A 21281-nucleotide genomic window follows, 5' to 3' on the forward strand; every position below is an offset into this window, starting at 1 on the left:
TGATTTTAACATTTACACAATATTATATATTATCACATTGTCTTGTCTATATAAAGTTTTGTCCCTTTAATTTAATTTATCACATGGTCTTTACATTATTAACACATTACATTGTTTGATTCTTGAGGGCTGAAACTTTTTCAATGTCCTCCAATAATTAAAGTGACTTTGATGCTAACTGTATCTGTGGTAGTGTAGGGTTGTGGTACTTGTGGGGTTTCACACAAATTATTTGACGTATGGCTCAAGATTTTTTGAAGCAAATGTTAGATATAAGAAATTCAAGAGTTGAATAAATTACAACAATTGTTGAATAAAACTAAGTTGCCAAGTAATGCATGCCTCGATAAAATTTAAAATGGCCCCAAAAGAACTACAGTTGTAATTACCTAAACATTTAAGCTGGTATTCTAATTGTTCTATTTTATTAGCATATTTTAATTCCACTATTTTAACAGTTTGATCTTCCCATTAAATTTTAATATAAAATTATGGATTTTCAACAATTAATTTCTAACTTTTTTGGGTTGCTTTAAGTTATTTACTTCTATACGCTTCAAGTATTTTCCCTTTTCCAAATTCACACAGACGCAAATAGATATGTTAATATCTCAATGTCTCATGCCTTGAAAGTACAAAAATTCCATGCAATCGTATACGAATTGTCCATGTAATCCTTTCCGTTCAATCTTGGTTGCTACACAAGGATTTCTTACAACAGATGACAGCATAAAAAATTTAAAAAATTATCACTTTCCTATACATAAACAGATCTTACTCATCTTTCAACTCCCATTGTTATTAAATCTGTCGATTAAGAGCACTTCTAGACACAACTATTAAATTACATTTCAGGATCTCCTCTCAAATTGTTATTTTATACGTCTTTTCTTTTAATTATACCTGTGGGAACACCATAACAAACTGGTGAAGCTCCAATGAGATAACCAAGAGTGCAGGCTTCTCTAGCTTGTGCCATGAAGGATCCAATCCTTCGTCGATGATTACATGTCGAGGACTTGCAAGTCTGTACAGTTGAATCACATTCGGTGCATTCGGCGGATCTTTCTCTCAACCAAGCATTGAGCATTGCCTTCCCAAATCTGTCGATATCTTTGTCTGTTACTTCCCACAGATTAGCGATGATGACAGGTGACCCTGCTATCAGGTAAGAAATGGGAGCCCCTAGTGGTACATAACTTCCTTTCAGATAAAGAGAACCACTACTGCATCCAAGAAGTAGAGAGGCAGCACAATGGTTGAGTTTTTGAATTTCGTGACCTGGAATGTATTGGGTTCCTGAAACACCGAATATAATGAAAATATCAGTGAAGTTCAATAAAATCAAGGTATGGTGGAAGTGGATCCACAGTGAAATAATTGTTTCCTCTCATGCATTTTTTTACCACTTCCATGGCCAAAATAGATGAAGAGGTCGTGGTTTTCCAAGGCATGCGTCAGTTCCTCAATTGTCGGTACAGATCCACTCTTTCCCTATTGTGGGAAGTTTGTTCAAATAATTAAAAATAGATTAGCACGTGAATATGTGCAAAAAATGCTTGCTGATGATGGATGTTCAAAGTTAGAAAGTGATTAAAAGAGAGAACTTGGCCCGTCTTAGAAAATTTTTTGGTTTATTTTTCTAACTTCGGTAGTAAAAATGAAGGTTAAAATACCTCAATGTTTTGATCTTTGAACCAATTCTCGAACTCAACCTGCGTCCTCCTGAGATCACCGTCTGGATTCAACAAATAATATGAATCCAGGGGGTCTATCAATGGAATGGATGGAATAGTTGGTTCCATGAATTTTTGGTTTTGGCAGCATCTATCAAGTGTTACAAAAATGCTACCAACAGAGGGCATTCGGTAGACCTCTTGGTTTCTCAATATTGGCAGGTTCTCCCATGGAAGCATCTGCAGACAAGAGTTATGATGATTCTCAACAGTATGAGCATAGGAACTGGAAGAAACCTAGTCATTTTGAATAATTCCAATTGCAGAATAGTAGAGGAATAAATCATCATTATCATCATAACATATTCCCACTAGTTGCAGGATCGACTACATGGATATTACTTCTCCAAACTAAGCGATTTTCCCACATATTATCTCTTAAACCAAGATCTTAGATATTTTTGTCCAAGTTTTCAATAGTCAACCTCTTCTTCTACACTTCTATTAACCTGTCAATCTAAGATATGTCAGATTGAGGTCATGTTTGGTCTTCTATTCACATGATCAAACCATGTTAGACGTTTCTTCTTAATCTCACCATCTAGGGGCTCCACCTAAATAGCTCAAAATCCTTTCATTCTTAATTCTATCTCTGCGCGTTTTGACACACATCCATCTTAACATATGCATCTCTACTACTGCCATATTATACATACGTAGTCCCGTAGTAGCCAACTCTCGAGGCATAAAACATAGCTTGTCGAACAATAGTCTTATAACATTTTCTTTCAATCTCGCAAACACCCTTCTATCGCATAAGCCTTCTGATATCATCTTCCATTTTATCCACCCTAATTTAATCTTATGGTCTATATCATATATGATGTACTCAGTCTTTTGGTAATAGATCCTAAATAGTGAAAAGCTTCAAACCCAAAGAAAAATTCTGCTTAAAGTCATTGGAAGATCATTTATTGACATTGTAAAAATGCTACCATGCAAACATATTTTTAGCGATTAAAGGACACACCACATACCTGCAGCTCAAAATCCAAAACCAAAATTATTGGTTGTCTCCTTGAGTATCCAAATATGTCAAAATTCTGGGATGTTCCTAGTGTTGTTTTGAAGGCTAATTGTAATATATTTTCAAAATCGTTTACTCTTTTAGATGATGCCTCAGACCTCAGACCGACGTAGCAGTTTTTGTTGATAATGTGCTGCAAAAGATGCTCATCTTCTTCACAAAGCTTCTCTTGCAATGGTTCAAGAAAACTGAGATCAGGCCACTCTCCCAGCAGAAAATATTTCCACGTTCCTAGCCACAAGTCTTCCATATCCCTGCATATGAATGGCATTTTGATATGGAGTTAGCCAATTTTAGCAATTTGAAAAATAAACCAATGATTTTATAGAACAAAATGTTTGTGGCACAAAACATCAGTTTAGGAAATGTAAGAGATAGCAACATTCGTTTTTCTTAACAAATAAATCTGTTACTTTTCCAATGTAAAATATAAATAGGCTCGCAAGTGGGATATGGTAGTATGGGAACGAGATAGGTTCTAGTGACCAAGTGTTCCAATGTAGAAAATCACTACAACCCACAAGTGTCAGACAACATACATTCAGATATAGTACTTACTGCAAGAATTTAGACAGGCACTCGTCAAGTTGATTTCTCTGCAACCACCACGATGACGTGTTATCCTTTATATATTCCAAGAAATACTCCGTTGATGAATAATAATTCCCCTCTAATACATGTCTAAACACCGGGGCTATGTCATCGATGACAGAGGACACCCAAGGACACTGCCACCGCTTGACAAAATCTTTGCAGTCAAACACAACTGAGTTGGAACTTGAATCATCTGAATTTTCCCATAAAAAGTTAACACATGTTAAATTCAGCATGAGAAAATGGAAGTTTTACAGCAGAACATAAATACTATAAGACCTTCCAAAGTTGTATGCACCGGGAGAAGTATGGCATGCTGATGTTCTGAAGTCAAATGAGACAACATAATCCATGCTCGAATGATGAGAGAACAACCCAAGAGCTCTCTCAATAAAATAGCATCAACACCCGAAACCAAGCTGATACAGATAACAGGACTCGAGGGAAGATCCCGAAAAAATTTATGAATAAATTCTTCGAGATCATCACAGGACTCGGGTGAAAGCCTGGGATATAGAAGAAGGTTAGACAGGTAAAACTGAATAAAGTAGCAAGTCAAACATGTTTCATTCTCAAATCATGTCAGAAAAACCTGAGAGAGTCGGGTATATCTGAAAAAGTTGATGCTGAGTTTGGAAGTAAAGAATCCTGTTATAGGAAAAGTTATAATCGGAAAAGGTAAGCCAGTAAGGAGAGGAAGATCCATAATCAAATCACAGCTCATTCTTTATAACGCGGGATGGGAAGAAAACCACATCAGTCATGAATCATATCTATTTGTGGACAAAAAGGGAGAAAAATAATAATATATTACGTGGCAACTTTTCATCTAAAAGAAACTAAAGAGAACTGCAGACAAACAATCAAACTCTTTACACTGAAAAGTAGCCATGTAAAATTGCACAGATCAACACATCAACAAAGATCGCTCACGCTCCAGAAAATGAAAGCCAACTTCCTTTTCCTTTTACATCCTTGAATGACAAAATGAATTATGTAGGCAATTCTCATACGAGATTCACACAGAACCCAACCACAAGATTCCAATGTACCAGAAGATTTGTGAATCAGAGTTTTAAACAAAAGACTGCACGTACCATTAGACCAGCGGGACCACAATAAAAAAAATTGAATGAGCAGTTCTGAACACAACACCTTTCATCAGAAAGCCTTCCCAGACGAGGTGAGCAATCACTTTCTCTTTACCAAAGCACTCAAGAAGTACAAGTGGCATAATCCCATTCTCTTTTATTTTCCTCTTCAACACGTTTGGAGAAAAATATTTATTTGAACTTCAGGATTATTGTGATTAACGGAAGGGGGACATGGAAAGTTTAAGCAATTCGAAGGTCGGTCTGAAACAGTTTTTACATTGAACAATGTTGCAATTGTCAATACCATGACGACATGAAAAACGGAAAATTTAATTTGGTAGCTCATAAACTGTTTTGATGTTTGACGTCCTATACTTGATCCTCAACAATTGGGATTCTAAGAGTGAACCAGTCAATAATTTGTAATTTGACCAGTGAAAAGCGCGGAATAAATGCAGCCAAAAGAAGAATTCGAGGCATAAAAGATTGTCATGAACATTGAAGAAAAGAAATCAAAGAAGTGTTTCTACACATGACAATTGAAAAATTAATATTTTCTTCTCCGAGGGCAACGCCGAGGTTAGAAAATTTATTGTTTCCCAAGAGTTTGATTCAACAGCTACAACAAAGGGTGTACTCAGTAAGTCAACAGAATTTTATGCACTTAACACGACAACACCTAAAAAAGTAGAATAAGTTTTTCACAAAAAATAAGACCAGAAAGATGTTCCATCACAAAACAAGCACCGATGTTGATAATTGTTGGCAAAGAACATCTCCAGAATTGATACCTCAAAATCTGAAGCATTTTGACTTTGTTGCTTCCGCACGGCAGTTGAAAAGACTTGTCGATTAAGATGAGAGCCGAGTGAAGCTTGATGGAAGAAGGAACTCCACTGACTTTCCAAACCTTCTTCGCTTGGCAATAAAGAAAAATGCTTAATTGATGTAGCAAGCACATATACAATTGCAAGCAGCCTGGAAATCTGTAAAATGATTGTAAATAACCTTTAACTCCTAATAATTGGTCAAGTAAAAAAATACAAATGAATGAACATATACATTATCGATGAAAAAGAAAATCGCCTTCAGATGATTTGCATACATGGTTGAATGATATTTTTTTTCAAAATGAATCACTCGGGGCCCATATGGTAGGAAAATTGTGTGGGAGAAACTTACTTTTAACCAAATGTTAAGAACACAAACTTCAGCTTCCAAAATTTTGATAATCTTGATAGTTCAAAAATTTGTGTTCCGAATTATGCTTTCTAGATTGAATGCTGAACAAACACAAAATTTACAATTTAACCGATGAAGCTGCAACTTTCTACAAACTAAGCATTAATTTAGTTAATAATGACAATCTGAAATGCCATAATATTCCTTGTCGGCAATTAATTACAAATATAGATAACACCCTATGCAAACTAACATCATAAAACCCAATCTGGTGCATTAGGGTTCACCTTTGGTATTCCCTGGTTTCCTTGACTTTCAAAGGGGCAGATCCCAGGTAAATAGGGTATTTCTATTAAGCAGATTGACAAATTGATACTAAGTTGAACCTGGTCAATGGAAGCTGTTTCTAGGTTTAAAAACTGGTTGGACGAAATGGTTTCTTTGAGAGACAGACATGAGCTGATTTCATAGTTAGGAAAAAATTAAACAAAAAAATCCCACAAGTTCTGCCTAGACAGAAGAAATATCCATTTATTTAGATAATTGATACAGGTGTAGAAAAAGAAGAGCAAGTTCTAACCTTTTGAAAAAGTAAGGGAACTTCACGACAAAGTGTGAAAGCTAGCTTCAACAAAGAAATTGTAACTCTTGTTTCAATGCACGAGAGCTCACAACAAATATTCCTGCTTGACAGAAAATAGTGTTGAACAAAAAGATCAAACAAAGGTATCGACAAACAGAATGTCACATCCTCAAAACAAAAGAATTCATAAGAACTTAACTTGTGGGTTGTCAGTATAAATATTGGAAAAACCATTTGCATTATTTTATTGCTCAGCATGTACAACCTTTATGGAATTGCAAGGGTGGGTTAAAACTTGAACATGCTACATTTAGGGGAGCGAAGGAATCAAACACAATATGGGCCATAGTTCATAGTAAAGCAATGGTACATCAGTATGAGAGATGTTTAATATGATGGTTCTCACAAGGAACTGAAAGATCTTTTATACAACCATAAACATGACATTTGAGAACAAGTAGTTGCACAGGCATGATCTACACACCTCTCAAACTGCCAAGGATAACTTTTTAAAGTGAACCAGCAAATATAATAAAGAAGTGCTGCACGCTCAACTGCTAATAAATCTCCAGGAAACTGCTTCCCGATAGACTCGATCAAGAAAACAAGAGTAAGTGAAGAATACTTCGAACAAGACGAATTTCTGCCAAACAGTACAGCTATGCTTTGTCGCAGAAGTTTGTGTGCTTCATGAGCATTACCACAGACACCAGAAAATTTCCCTAAAGAGTACACAAAGAAAAATCATGGCAACGGAAATAAAAGGATTTCAATATGATTAATATCAACGATAGGTTCAACACAAAGGCCTGCTTGCTAAAGCTTACATAAACATGCACACATCAAACAATGCATAGGCATATGGTTTATCCATGGTCCAGGCAGTTTTTCTACGAATATAGAGGAAACGATTCTCAAATATGTAATCTGATCGACAATTGCATCAACCAAGGAACTCTTCTCACACCAGACAATCTTGACGCCAGATAATCCAGCTGAGCAATAGCACAGCTTCGTCGCAACCATAATAACATTACAAGTCATTGTGTGCATGAAATGTAACGGTATTTGAATATTGGCGACGTGATGTATGCTTTTGACCTTAAGAAAATACACATTGAAGTTCAGAAATATCTCATGCATGCAAATGAAGGAACTCAGATAGGTCAATACAATCTAATCAATTCATGTCAACTTCTTCAACAATAAATCAATATACAACTCTGAAGTCCAACAAAAGAAATTGGAAAAGAAAAAAGAAGAGGCTATTTATACTGATTTTCTTAGTTGTTTCTATATGACTAATCTGAGGAGCCAGTAGGGTGTGCACAACAATGAGCACTGTAATGCTAGTTAATCAATCAGATTGGCTGTTTCAAGAGACATTTCACTGATGTTTGACGAATTTTTTGGATCAAAAAATTTCAACATTTTTATTTAACAGTTATTTTTTTCGAAGGAAAAAAAAACTCATATTTCAAAAAACCATCTTAAAAAATTGAAAGCACAAAAACACATGGAAAAAGCATTGTACATGATTCCCTATACCTATGCTAATGAGAATTCTTAGTGAAAGTTTTCGGTAAACAAGCTCCCACTCCATCCATATCAGTTTATTCAGACTGCCACGGTCGACTGCCTCAAGGTGAAGACAGTGCCAACATTTCATTTTGTTGCAAAGAGATGAGATGTCATTTTGAAAATCAGCAACAGAAAAGTTCTCTAATCCAGGCATATCATGATCATAACCAGAACCAGATGTAGATGCATGTTCAGTTGCTAAACCAACAGTGTGGTCAATTTTCCTGTCACCCAGTACAATCTCACTGGTGTTCGCTGTAGAGCGATATGTGGATCGAGTTATCCTGCGATTTTGATAACCTACGGCATCCAGTCTCTGTGTGGCGAACTTCGACTGCTTTGTCCTTCTAGATCTTTTGGATTCAATTTTCGAAACAGATTCATCACCAAGAGAAGAAGCATTAGTTTCCAGAAAACCAGTGAGGTGTCTAGAAGATGAACTCTTTTTGCAAATGCCCTTATCAGTCCTAGCTTCGTCTAAGGTGAACTCGAAATTCCTCCACTCCGAATTATTTAGTTTGTCTAAGGCTAACTGATACAAGCGTTTAGCATTAAACAATCCCTTAGTAGAATATGGTTCTCCAGCACTACAGGAACTGCTTAAGAATAAATCTCCAAGTTGCTGATTTAGAGAAACTTCCAGCATACATGCACATTTTTCACAGGATACGACGGCGTGATAGTCAACTAAGGTTTTTGTCGCACTGGTCAGTTCCTTTTCAGCTAAGCACCAGAGCTTTTGTTTGCAGTATAGTTTTCCTGAAAGAATTTAGGGCAGAGGTTAAGACAACTTTATGCCATAGCTTTCTAACCATGGGTAATTAAGCACATTGGAGCAGGAAGTGCATAAATTTACCTAAAACGGAAGAGAATGAAATTTCAAAAAGTGGCAAGCTCTTAAATTGCGAAACATTTTTGCCCCATCGTAGAAGCATTTCAGCTTCAGATCCATTTCCAAGAATCTCATGGACAACTCCAACCTATGAAAGCCAATGAAATGAAACATGGTCATATTTGTTGTAAAAATATAAGTTTCAAAATTATGGTTCATATGAAATTTTTGCATCGTTACCTGTAATATGCTTTCAAGATAACACCTAAGAACATTCCACGGAGTAAGAACACATCCTTCATAATCACAAGAATCTTTGATCATCATTACATCATTTTCTTTAAATGTCTTGATGCCATAGTAACTCTTTTCAAAGATTTCCCCATTTTCATCATATGTCTCTGTTATTTTCTCTACTGAGTATTCAAATTTTTGCTGTAAAAGTTTACCACGCAAGCGATGGGCCTCTTTGGCATATGAAAGAGCCTGTAATAAATTGATGGCCTTGTTAAAGAAATTTAGTTCACGAAAAAATTGTGCTACTGCTACCTTTTACAGCATGGAGCTACATATAAGAAAATATTAATATCTTAATCTTATAGGATTCTAATTAACATAACTTGTGTTGCATCAGCAACTAGCATCCAGGGAAACTGTCAAAAGAGAACTTTGCGAGTTCATCTTAGGCAGCAACATTCTTCTAATGGAGAAGCTAGCCCTGCACCTCGTCGACCCTCCCAGAACACGCTTTAACCAAGATGGTATGAGTTGATAGGTGTATGAAAATAACTCATGTGGCAGTTCCAATCTCCTCATCCTTCTTCTTGGTGTATAAATTAGACACTAACAGTCCCTTTTCTTTATATTTTCAAATTTTCGTTTCTTTGAAAAACTTAACACACATAGAAAATTAGCAACCACAAAACAAGTTTCCTGAACATTGGTTTCAACTTGTATAAATTATAAGCTATTGGTGTTAAAATGCCTTTGAGCATCCTCAACTTGAATGTGACTCCAAAACCTTCTCGATGATACTACCATTACATAACTCGAACGTGAAAGTGGATGAATATATACAAAAGAAACAAATTATTTTGAAGCTACCTCAACCATCCGCCCAGTTGAAATAAGTCTACCAGCAAATTTGTAACAGTGGTGTGAGTGGAGAAACATTGAAGCACTGGATATCGGAACCTACCACAAAGGAAACGAGGCTAAATGAACAGGTATCTTTCACCTTAAAATTATCTGAAAAGTGATAAAAATTTCTGGAAGTGCTTACATGGGAAATAAGATCAGAAGCAGTTTGTTTAATCTCCTTATCTATGTGATGGAATCCAACAACAAGCGGATTCAGTTCATTCATGCAACTCTTCCAGAATTCATTAGAGTCACAAAGTTCATTCCATTGTTTAGAAAAATCTCTCATCAACTTGTGATTTATAGGTGAAACACAAAGAGCATGACCAAGCCTTAGATTTCTCCAAAGCTCAGTCATGGTCTTTTCCAGACTGAAGTTCTTTCGATTAAACAACTTGATCACTACATCATATATTCCAGGTAGAATTTCCACATAGCCCTAAAAAGAAAAGGTGAAAGAAAATGAGATGTCTAAAGTCACAAGCTTGTCAAGACTTCATAAACATTGCTGACCAACTAACCCAAATGATTAAGTCAGGGTGGGTTCAAGTCACAGAAGGTTGTGAGTTTGAAAGTATTAAAAACATGATACAGATGCTCCATGGCCCATAAAAATAAATAGCAACTTTTACCTTTATAGATAACAAATCGATGACCAGATACCACAGATATAACATATCTTCGGACTTCACATCGTATTGATTATCTGAATACCCATGTTCTGAGTTCAAACAGAGTTCTACAGCAGAACGAATATCTTGAATAAATTCGCTGTCAAACCAAGGCCAGCAAATCATTAAACAAGTTAAAGTTACCCCGATCATCAAATAGAAACGTATAACCAGCCAGATTGCAATAATTCTAAACTGGAGACTAACCTTCTTTGTAACAAAACAATTGAATTTGGTACTGTCTCCTCAGTGCATATTGCGTGTAAAACATATGCATGGATCAAGAGATGATGAACTTGAGAATTGAAAGTTTTGTTTGTGCCATAAATTGACTTCTGTTTTCCAAGATATTTTATGTCAAACAAAAGGCAACAATAAGATCCCAATTCATTCATAAATAAATGGTGCAATTAAACAAGAAGTTTATAAATATTTGACTGATACTTACCAATATAGTTATAGCGGAAGATAGGCACTTGGTGCACTCCTCAAGGCATTCTAATCCAAGAGCCCTTATAACTCTTCCTTTTTCAATTAGAAGTCTAGATTTCTCTAAATTATGATCTTTTGTAACATAAATTTCTTTTAAAAGGACTTCAATGATTTTCATTCGCATCGTGTGACATAATCTCGGATTGAGGTGACTATTTTCTTCATAAGCAAGAAGTTCCTAACAAATTCCAAGTGAGAAATGTGGGCATCAAATGGCATCTAATTCAAAGATAACATAAATTAATAAAGCATCTGTAAAAATGTGGAGAAATGGACCTCTTCCAATATTTTTCCAATATCTCTTCCAGACATTTCAGCAGAAGATGGAAGCAGGGAATATAGCATCATACCATGCTCCAATGATGAATTATCTTTTGACCGCATGATTCCTATCTGAAAAAAGTCTATAGTCACACAAACATTGAACGACACCAATGCCAGGAATGAGCCAATAAATGTTACCTTTACCCACTCTTTTACAAAAGATGCAGGAGTTGGCAGCGTCGCTATCAAATTTTTGGCAACTGACCAGTTTCTAAGGCTTTCTACCACAATGCGATTTATCTTGCAACTACCTTCTTGATTAAGTAAATTTAGCAGAAAAGCACTTTTATCAGATGTCTCCTTGATATAATCTGCTATAATCTTTTCTGACAAATCATCTTGTGGCATATTTAGTTTGTCAACATGCATTTCAGAGAGATGTATTGCATAGTTCCATGAAGCTTTGCAACATAAGTTTAAAGCTTTTATGGCCTGTGTCAAATTGAAACCTCAGTGTCAGCCATAACGCAGATAAAAAAAAAGCTAGAATGGCTAGATAAATGTTTGATTTGCCAAGCATAAAAGAATGGAAGATATTTCGTGGCTTATCTCCACATGAGAGAACATTCATAAATATTGCAAGTTTTCTTTGAATTGCCTAGTCCTAATAAAACAGCAAAAGTTAGGCCAAAAGTAACATTCAAGAAAAGTAACTACACAATATATGATTTTCACTTTATTTGTTTCAGAAAATGTCAAAATCTTCTGTTCAAATATATTAGCTTCAAATAGCATGCATTTTAGACAAAATTCACTTTCCTTCCAAATCATCAGCGTACAGGTGTCGTGTCCTCAATTAGTATGGTGAAGCAAAAGAGCACTCTTAAACAAAAAATTGACATGTTGATTACAAATAGGATAGTTTCCAAACAAGTAATTGATTTATTAAAAAAACTAGATAGACAAACAGTCATTCTTACATGCAGTTTAACACAACAACAGTGAAATAAAAGGAAGAAAAGGAAAAACCCAAGCAGTAAGACAACCATAACTTGTATCGATCACTCAAGACTTTGATACAAGTCAAACTAAAACTAAGACTCATAAAAAGACACAAAATTTGATGCAGTTAAACTCTTCATCAACACTTGGCAAGCACTTAAATCATAAAATTTTCTCAACTCTTAAACACAAGCAAAAAAATTATTTGCACAAATCATAATTTCATATGAATAGAAAAACTAGATCCAAACGATTTATACTATGCACCATAAAAAATGATATCATAATCCTATAAACAGTTATAAAAGCCCACAAGGTGGGCATCTATCCTCAAGGTGTAGCTAGGTTCAACCCTTGCACCTAAAATATAAATGCAAGCCAATGACAGCTATTTTATAGAGAGAGTGTTTTGGCTGTGAAATATGTCCTTGTGCGTTTTAAAGGCTCAAGGTGCCTAAATATAAAAATGGTGAATCCATTTTGGTCAAAAGGATTGAAAAATTGTTAACATTGGTCAAAAGGCTTTAACAAGGCATGTGCCTTGCCTTGCGCTAAGGCTTTAGATATCCACTAGCCTTAGCACTCCTCGAACAACTATGGTCCTGTGTATATCTTCAAAAATTAAAATAGAAAGATGAAAGTGTAATTATTAAAATGCAACTAGAAACAGTTATTAACATAATTAACAAATAATCATCAAAAAGAACATAATCGGTTGGCACTTGATGTAACTTAAAACAGAAGTATCAGATAGAAATACCTCTTTCAACCGCTTATTTCTGTACAAAATGACAGTTAAGTTGTAGAGAAAAACGTAAAGGTACTTGAGCCTTTTGGATGGAACCCATTCAACTGAAATAACATGCTTTACCAAAAGGACACTCTCCTGCTAACAGAAGTAAAAATATATCAGAGTGTGTTCACAAGAGGGAAATTACCACTGTATGTCAATATTAATTTTGTTAATTTGTCAAAAATATTGAATGGATTATAAATAACAAGAACCTTTTTGTTTTTGTTTAATTTGAATGAGAGTATGAGAGCAGCCACAACTACAAGGCATATCAATCTATGGTTGTCACCAGATATCTCTTTCTCCCTTTCTGTTGTACTGTATATATAAGCAAATGTGAAATATGTGGATAATCAAAGTGTTAGCTTATTTCAAACTCTTTGAACATGAGAGCCAAAAGAAAATATTGCAATAGGAAACAAATTATATTTTAGAATATATTAAAAAAATCAAAACTTCGTACTGAAGAAAACGCAAGGTACCTGAGACATTGGAGAAAAATAGAGCAGAAATGATGAAACCCTTGGTGGATGATACCAAAAGCATCTGGACGGAATGTACTCTCAGCCCCAGAGAAAATATCACTCCTTCTAGAATAAACAAACTCCGCTAGTGACTGACAAAAAAATCTGAGAGCTTCCCAGTAAGGTGTGTACGGCATCCTAATTTGATGAGAGTTCTTGTCTTGAATGCAACCATTAAACTGGTCTTTAAATAAAGTAAAAGAAGAAGAAACTTGATGAAACAGCTCCTTGTTATCAAAGAAAATGTGAAATCCAGATCCCTCATTGGCATTGCTACAGTTTTTTATATTCTCTTCTTTTGATTGGTTACTTGCTGAACTCGCCAACAATCCAGTCACATAAAGCCTCAGAATAGAAGTAAAGACTGGAGAATCCTTTAAGAAATTCAAACAAATATTGTTACAAAGCGCAAAAAAAATTAAATTAATGCAAGGCGGTATATGAGAAGCGAAGAAATAAAAGTTCGAAATATTACCTCTTTACAGCCATCTGCTAATCTATTCAAATTTTTTGTAACAACACCACATAAATATACATTTGAACCCCGACATTTATTTGCACAGTAAGATACTAGTTCAAAAAAACCTCTTGTTGATGCATCCATTACGACCTGCCAAGTAGCACTAAAGCATATTCAGTAACTACCCTAAAAGATACCATCAAAAGCTATACAAAACATGAAAGAGCAAGCGGAAAGAGAAAGTCAGTATTACCCAAAAAAGATTAATGAAAAAGTGAAAGATCGTATGACATGATGGCAGGCAAGGCTACGCCAAGTCAGACAACTTACAACTTGTCTGAAAACTGATATTTACTCAGCAAAATGCTATAATATAAAGATATGAAGAAAATAATGATGCCTGGAAGATGTCTCAAAAGTATTCTCAATGAAGGGAATTCCAAAAATCCTAGAACCTTATTAATCAATAAAAGCAGGTGCAGTGTTCTCCTTTAGCTGGGCCCTTTTCAAGCCTTGATACATCATATCTCACATTTTAAGTGACTCCGTCACGGGTGATTATGGATGGAAAATTACATTGATGATAAGGTATTGTAAACATGCCATGTGCAGAAAACACAGTTGCAGAGGAAAATAAAAAATTTATGTAACCTCCATGATTCAGGATATTGAATCTCCCCCTCAATCCACCAGAGGCAGAGATATTACCTAAACAATACATGCTACTTATATAATGTTAATTGACTACGATAATTCACCAAATCAACTTCCAGCAGCAAAGATAATTATTTTTCTAAAATCCAGCCGAAAACAGGATAGAATCAAATAATTTCAACATAAAAAAATAGAAGGACTGTAACAATTTTACATGCACATTTAAGATACTTCTGCAATTATTTTACTGAAAAGCAACAGTTGAAGATTCTATCTTGATGCTATCAAGTGAAAGAAAGCTGATTGGCCACAACAATTTTACATACACTTCTAGTATACTTCTGCATTTACGGTTTGAAGATGACCTCAGACCACTCAATAATCTGTAATCAAATTGGTAGGCATTTGGTTAACATACAATATGATACTTTAATTCAATATACAGCATCTAGAACCTAATTCATTTGAAACAAGAAACAAAACTCACTTTATATTACATCAAAGAAATTATAACTTGTATGCTGATGAACATAAAGAAAATATTTAGTCAATGGATTTCAAAACATCTTGAACCACCAGATGCAGTTTACAGTTTACACGACATGTCCACTTCTATTTACATATGGATTTAATAGAAAAGCTGACTCATTATTTTCAACAATAATGACCCCACGTAAAAAAATCAAATAGGGCAATGAGGTCTTCACATATTGAAGCTCAAACTTTATTCCTCATCAATCATCATGTAGATTAATTACAGTTCTTTTGTGTCTCGAGTATTGCGATAGAGTTCAATCTAAGAAATGTACTCCTGTTCAATAATATGCTTTGGAAAAGAAAACAAGGCGCCCTTGCTGCTTAAAACATGGCTCTTGAGATTCATTTAATTGCTCAAATAGCTTTTGCAGGCCCTATGCCCCATAATAATTTAGTATACGGGAATTGGTCGCCAGGTTTGTTTCATTACCAAACCCTTCCTTTTACTACTTTTCAGTGTGGAGTTACAGATAGTTTGTCTCCTATTTGATAATCTTTCAACAGCTGGACCGACTGTGAGAAGTCTAAAGTTTTTCCTGATGCATCCATTGGTATCCTCATAGATGAAAGCCCATTTTTCCAGAGTACTCGTCTCATGTTACCAGAGAGAGATTTTAAGATAGTGTAGAATGTATATTAACTACAAAAGATACCCATTGATCTACAGATATACTGGTGATTTAGCCCAAAATAAAATGAAAGTGCTACACCAATTATGGAAGCCTATGTTGCATGGATACAGGTACAGGTATCGTATCGAATAGAATACGGATACGACGATAAGGAAAATTTTGAAAATATAATAAACGATACAGCTAGGATACGACAATTATTAAAATATATATAAATATTATTTATATGTATACATATAAATTTAGTGTTAAAAATTGTATAGATATACGTATTTATATAAATATATTGTAGAAATATAAATATATTTATGTAAATATACACAATATACAACTTCAGAGCAGTAATTTTTAAAAAAAAGGCCAAAAACATGCCTCCGCCGTGTTCATGGCATATACTCGCCGTGTTCATGGCGTATACTCGCCGTGTCCATGGCTTATCCGACTGTTCAAACATGCAAAAAGTCAATGACACCGATTTTGCCGTATCCGACACGCGGACATATCCGTATCCTTGTCCGATACATCAAAAAAAAATTAGGAGGGTTCGTGCTACATAGATGGAAGCCTACTAAATGCACACTTGGGTCACTATGAAGGCTCATTAATCCAACTGTTTCTGAAACAAGTAAATGTTTAAAGTTCAATTTTTTGTTTTTGTTCGTAAAAAAAGTGTTGAGCATATATGACCCAATATCTTTTCGGTATGAATGATTTTTACATCCACAGAATCATGGCTTAGTTTGAACAGTAGACAGATAAATGCTTTCCAAGGTCAGCAATTACCTCACATTCTGCAGCAAAATAATCCAGTACATATCTCAAAACATCAATGATGATGTCACTAGATAGCTCGTCTAGTTGAGAGAACAGGGAAGATAAAATCTTGAGGCCAACCTGCAAGAAACCAACAACACAAGAAAAGAAATGTGAACACTGTCAATTAGAACTTGACAAACGAAATAAACTTAAAGCTGAACTAATTACTTTCACCTTGTACATTTGATCTGGGGTATGTGATTTTTTGTACTCCTTAAAGGTAACCAAACAGAACTCGCATATCAACTCTACATCAAAATTCTTTATCTCCGATATCAAAAACAGGATGGTTATATGCAAATTCACCACCAAAAACTGATGAAATTTCTCAAAGTCCTTGGCATCCAACATCCTAAAATTAAGTAATTAATTAAAGGCATTGACAACTCAAACAGTCAAACCCATTAACACATATATCATTCAATGGAGGTTGATCATACAACATAGTGTAACATATAAGTGATTCCAACAATATAAACATGTGTAAATCAGTGCAATAGTCATACTTGAACAATGACTGGGACTCATTCACCAAAGCAATGACTCTCCAGAAATCTGCATCCTCTTTACTCCTTCTCTTAGCGGCACATTTTACTAATGTCACTACTATCTCCAATATTAGAATATTGAGCTCTCGATCAATGCTCTCCTCGTATAATTCAGGAACCAGTCGTGCTTTCTGTTTCCTCGATTTACCCTTTTGTCCACCACTGACGATTCCCGTAAGGCTCTCTAGCACGGAAAACCCCTCAGTTTCAGCCTCTCTGTACAGTTCCCAGTGCTCCAAACAGTGGATGTACCGAATTTTCTGGACCTCGACGGCATAGGACTTTCCAGCGAGCTCCGGTGCAATCAAAGTGAGGCATTTGAGGCATAGGCGGTAAGTATCAAACATTTCCATGGCACAGTGGTGGGGGATTTTGGAGGATTCCGAGAGGCGTTTGGGGATGATAGAGAGAGATTTGTGCAAGAAAGGCAAAAATTGTTTGGCTAGAGAGCGGAGGGATGCCAAAGGATTTTCGGGGGGTTTGGCTTTGGGCTTTTTGCTGGAGGCAGCGGCGGCGGTGGTGTGTTTGAAGTGCGGGGTGAAGAGGTTGAGGTGGGCGGTGAAAAGGAGGTTAATGTCGGAGAAATCTGTGGAGGATTGGATTTTGGAGAGGATATTTTCTTCCGACGTGGGATCCCGTTCCATTGAAGCGACGGCGGCGGCGGTGGTGGGCGGAGGAGAAAGGTTTTGGAGTGAATGGCTAGAGTATCTGAAGGTGAAGATTTTGGGTTGGGAGACTGGGCGGGAACGAATGAATAGAAAGCGGCCGGGTCATTTTATATACCGGTTGAGATTTGAACCGGGTTTTTTTTTTCATTTTTCCAGTCGAAAAATTAGCCTTCAGTCCCAGCCGTCGATTTTTTTTGTGTTCAGTCCCTGGGTACTTTTTTAGTACCACATTTCCACATGAAGTGTACCACATTTTGTATGACATAGTACCACAATTTTGTAGGTAGGGAGTGAACCCAAAAAAATGTTTTGATTGTGGATTTTTTACCAACTTCTCTTTTTCCAGTTGATTTATACAACATTTAATTTAGCCTTGCTATTACCATGTTTTTCATTTTTTTTATAACGGACTTTCTCCTAAAGTGTTTCCTCGACTTTTTGTAACTTCTGTTTACACTAGCCTTTTGATGTAGAGTGATCAAAGCCCACGTAGTTTGCTTATCTTTACATATGTTTCTTTAGTAATGGCATTGTTTAATCACTCGTATTTCCTCTCGATATTGTTCCGGATATTCCCTCAGTTCTGTATTGGTCTTCTTCATCACTTTTAATATGTTATGTTCTTGATACGCCCTTTGTTTGGGTAAGCTTCAATCGACTTGTTGCTTTTAACCAATCATTAAGCAAAAATTGGACTTTCAAATTTTCGACCTTAAGTTAGAACGTCTCTCATCTAATGTATTTCTCTCAATACTAAAAGTTTGCTCCACTGCGATCATTGAACCGGGATAAGCTAGAATTTTTTTGTCATTATAGACCAAATTGGATATACTTGTATTTTCTGCGACCATCATCGTAATAAATCGAAAGTTTCCTCATCTAAATCACTAAATCTAAAGTGATAGTAAAATAATTCTCAAATTCATGATTGAAAACTTGAGGATCCTAATGGATGTTTCGTTTATTCCCTTAATAAAAGTTGTGTTTTAATAAGTTTAGAAGCGATATTACTAGTGGTAATGGATTATGGTTCATGTTGAACAATTTCTCTATCATATTTGGTGTTATATTCATTATAAATATCATATAAATTAGTTCTAATATTAAACAAAATCAATTATATAGATGGAACTGTTTTTGTAGTAGGGTGGGTCTAAAAAATCATGATATAATGTTAACATTTCTTGTAAACCGTCTAATTTAAATGTATTTAAAACAAAAGTACAAATAAATAAAGAATTTATAAAATATATTTTTGTCATTTTGAGTTATTACATAAATACATTGAACTCAAGCATCATCACTAGATTTAAAATATTCACTAAAAATGCATGTAATGTCGCAACAATGTGTTAAAATTAACCTAGAAGTATGACAATAAACACTGGATAATTGGTCACTAGCGTTATTAAAAACTTTTAAAATTTCACAAATACTAGTGCATATGTTCTATTGATTCGAAAATAAATAAATATCACGAGCTTGAACTTGTTGATGAAAATATATATAATAAATATTTTGTTAGAATATTATAGGTTTCAGAGTTTGACAAATTAATTTAAAGGAACGAAAGCTTTAAGCTGAACCGCAAAACCTTATCAACTGAAGTTCTCGTAACTAATGATAGGATATTTGTTATAACTGATAATGCCCAGCTAAACTGATCGGCTGATCAGTTGACTTCTAATCAGTTGGCATCGACATTAGTTAAAAGATCAGCAGAACAGTCTGACAGGTCTTACCAAAGCAGAACAACTGTATCATAATAGAACAGTTTGAAAAACCTCATACTACTGTCAGATAAAGCTACTATACGACGAATCAACATATATCTATCATTAAATGGACATTAAATGCATTAAATGTGACCGTTGAGTTCGAAAACTATATATAGTTGATCGAATCAGCTGAAGAAGATTGATGCACAAGAACAAGCGAATATACGAAGCAATCAAACCAATAAATTGTGATACACTTTACGAGCATATTCCCAAGATTTCGGATCACATATTCAAGCTCTGCATTCATTGTATTTATCAGTAGCATTCAGGCTACGGATTAGAACATATTTCAGTTTTACAAACTATGTAAGAAGTGTTATACTAAGAGTTTCAATCTGGCAGTGCATAAGACCAACTGAAGTGGGTTATTACAATTTGTTGTAATATATCAAAGTCTTTCAGTGAAATCATATCCCCGTGATAGAATGGGTGACTCAGAAGCATTTGAAGTCTCTGAACATCTAGAAAAATTCCCTTGTTCATTTCAATTATCAGTTCTCACTACAAGAAAAATGATTTTCTGCAGCACGCCATCAACAGCGTGCATTAAAAGCGCGCTGTGAATAGTAATTTTAACGGCATACACCCATATGTGCGCTGTTCATATTGTTGCACTTGACAGCAATAACGGCGTGCATTAAAAGCACGCTGCGGAAATTAATATCCGCAGCATATATTTATGTTTGCTGTAAATATTATATACTTTCCGCAGCGTGATTTTAATGCGCGCCATTAATAACATATACATTAAAGGCGCACATTAAAAGCACGCTGTGGAAAGTAGTATTATATACTATCCGCAGCATGCAATAATATTCGATGTTAATACTCTATACATTCATGGCGTGCATTAAAAGCACGCTGTGGAAAATGGTGCAAATATACTATCCGCAGCGTGCAATAATGTGCGCTGTTAATCCTCTATACATTCACGGCGTGCATTATAAACACGCTGCGGAAAATGTGCGAATTTATAAATTAGCGATGGTTTTTCTTAACCGTCGCTAATTTGAAATTTTGCAAACCGTCGCCGATTTAACTATTCATTGTCGCTTTTCGAGACAGTATTTATCAAGCTGTCGCTAATAGCCGTAAATTAGCGACGGTTACATTTTAACCGTCGCTAATAGCAACGGATTCATGGTTAACTGTCGCTAATAGTTGCAAATTGTCTATAAATATCCGATTTTCGTTTCACTTCCCTCCACACCACTTCAAAACAATTAAAAAAAATTTCTCTTATACGATTTTAATTTCGATTTAGGTATATTTTTTGTTTCGATTTTTGTTAATTTTTTAAGTGTTAATTAAGATAATCAGTCAATTTATCATAGTTGTATTGTAGTTTTTTTTAAAATTTTAATAAATTATAAAAGTGAATTTTTTTTATATTTACGCAAACTTTAAACACGTATTTATTATCGTCGCTAAATTTAAATACCGTCGTTCATTTAGCGACGGATGGTAAACCGTCGCTAAATTTTCGGATTTGAACTGTCGCCACTAGCGACGGTGTTGTCAAAAACCGTCGTTAATATTTAGGTTTTTTTGAATATTAACGGCATACAGTGTACGCTGCGGATAGTTGTATAAACGGCGTACATATGCACGCCGTTGATAATAGTATTAACAGCGTGCACATGTACGCTGCGGATAATCTTAAACTTTCA

The 21281-nt window shown here is 35.2% G+C and overlaps 1 protein-coding gene across 3 annotated transcripts; it reads right to left on the reverse strand.

The window, feature by feature from the left end:
- Positions 1-631: 631 nt before the first annotated feature.
- On the reverse strand, positions 632-17898 carry LOC140829586 (separase). Of its 3 annotated transcripts, XM_073192900.1 has the most exons (27): positions 17121-17898; positions 16789-16966; positions 16582-16692; positions 13991-14125; positions 13474-13889; positions 13204-13309; positions 12959-13084; positions 11395-11688; positions 11209-11325; positions 10889-11110; positions 10648-10775; positions 10402-10540; positions 9912-10208; positions 9734-9823; positions 8870-9115; positions 8654-8777; positions 7765-8556; positions 6701-6938; positions 6214-6316; positions 5243-5437; positions 3950-4005; positions 3637-3863; positions 3322-3550; positions 2714-3017; positions 1677-1916; positions 1407-1494; positions 632-1299 (listed from the first exon to the last, which is right to left on the reverse strand). In XM_073192900.1, the coding sequence occupies exons 1-27, from the start codon at positions 17804-17806 to the stop codon at positions 878-880; spliced, it is 6309 nt and encodes a 2102-aa protein (XP_073049001.1). In that variant the 5' UTR covers positions 17807-17898; the 3' UTR covers positions 632-877. The 3 variants fall into 3 exon arrangements, with proteins under 3 accessions (XP_073049001.1, XP_073049007.1, XP_073049012.1); XM_073192906.1 differs by lacking the exons at positions 16789-16966; positions 17121-17898 and adding an exon at positions 14956-15012 and having other exon boundaries at positions 633-1299; positions 16582-16598; XM_073192911.1 differs by lacking the exons at positions 16582-16692; positions 16789-16966; positions 17121-17898 and adding an exon at positions 15439-15790 and having other exon boundaries at positions 633-1299.
- Positions 17899-21281: the final 3383 nt, after the last annotated feature.

Source organism: Primulina eburnea, chromosome 1 (genome assembly GCF_022965805.1).
Source record: "Primulina eburnea isolate SZY01 chromosome 1, ASM2296580v1, whole genome shotgun sequence".
Classification (NCBI taxonomy): Eukaryota; Viridiplantae; Streptophyta; class Magnoliopsida; order Lamiales; family Gesneriaceae; genus Primulina; species Primulina eburnea.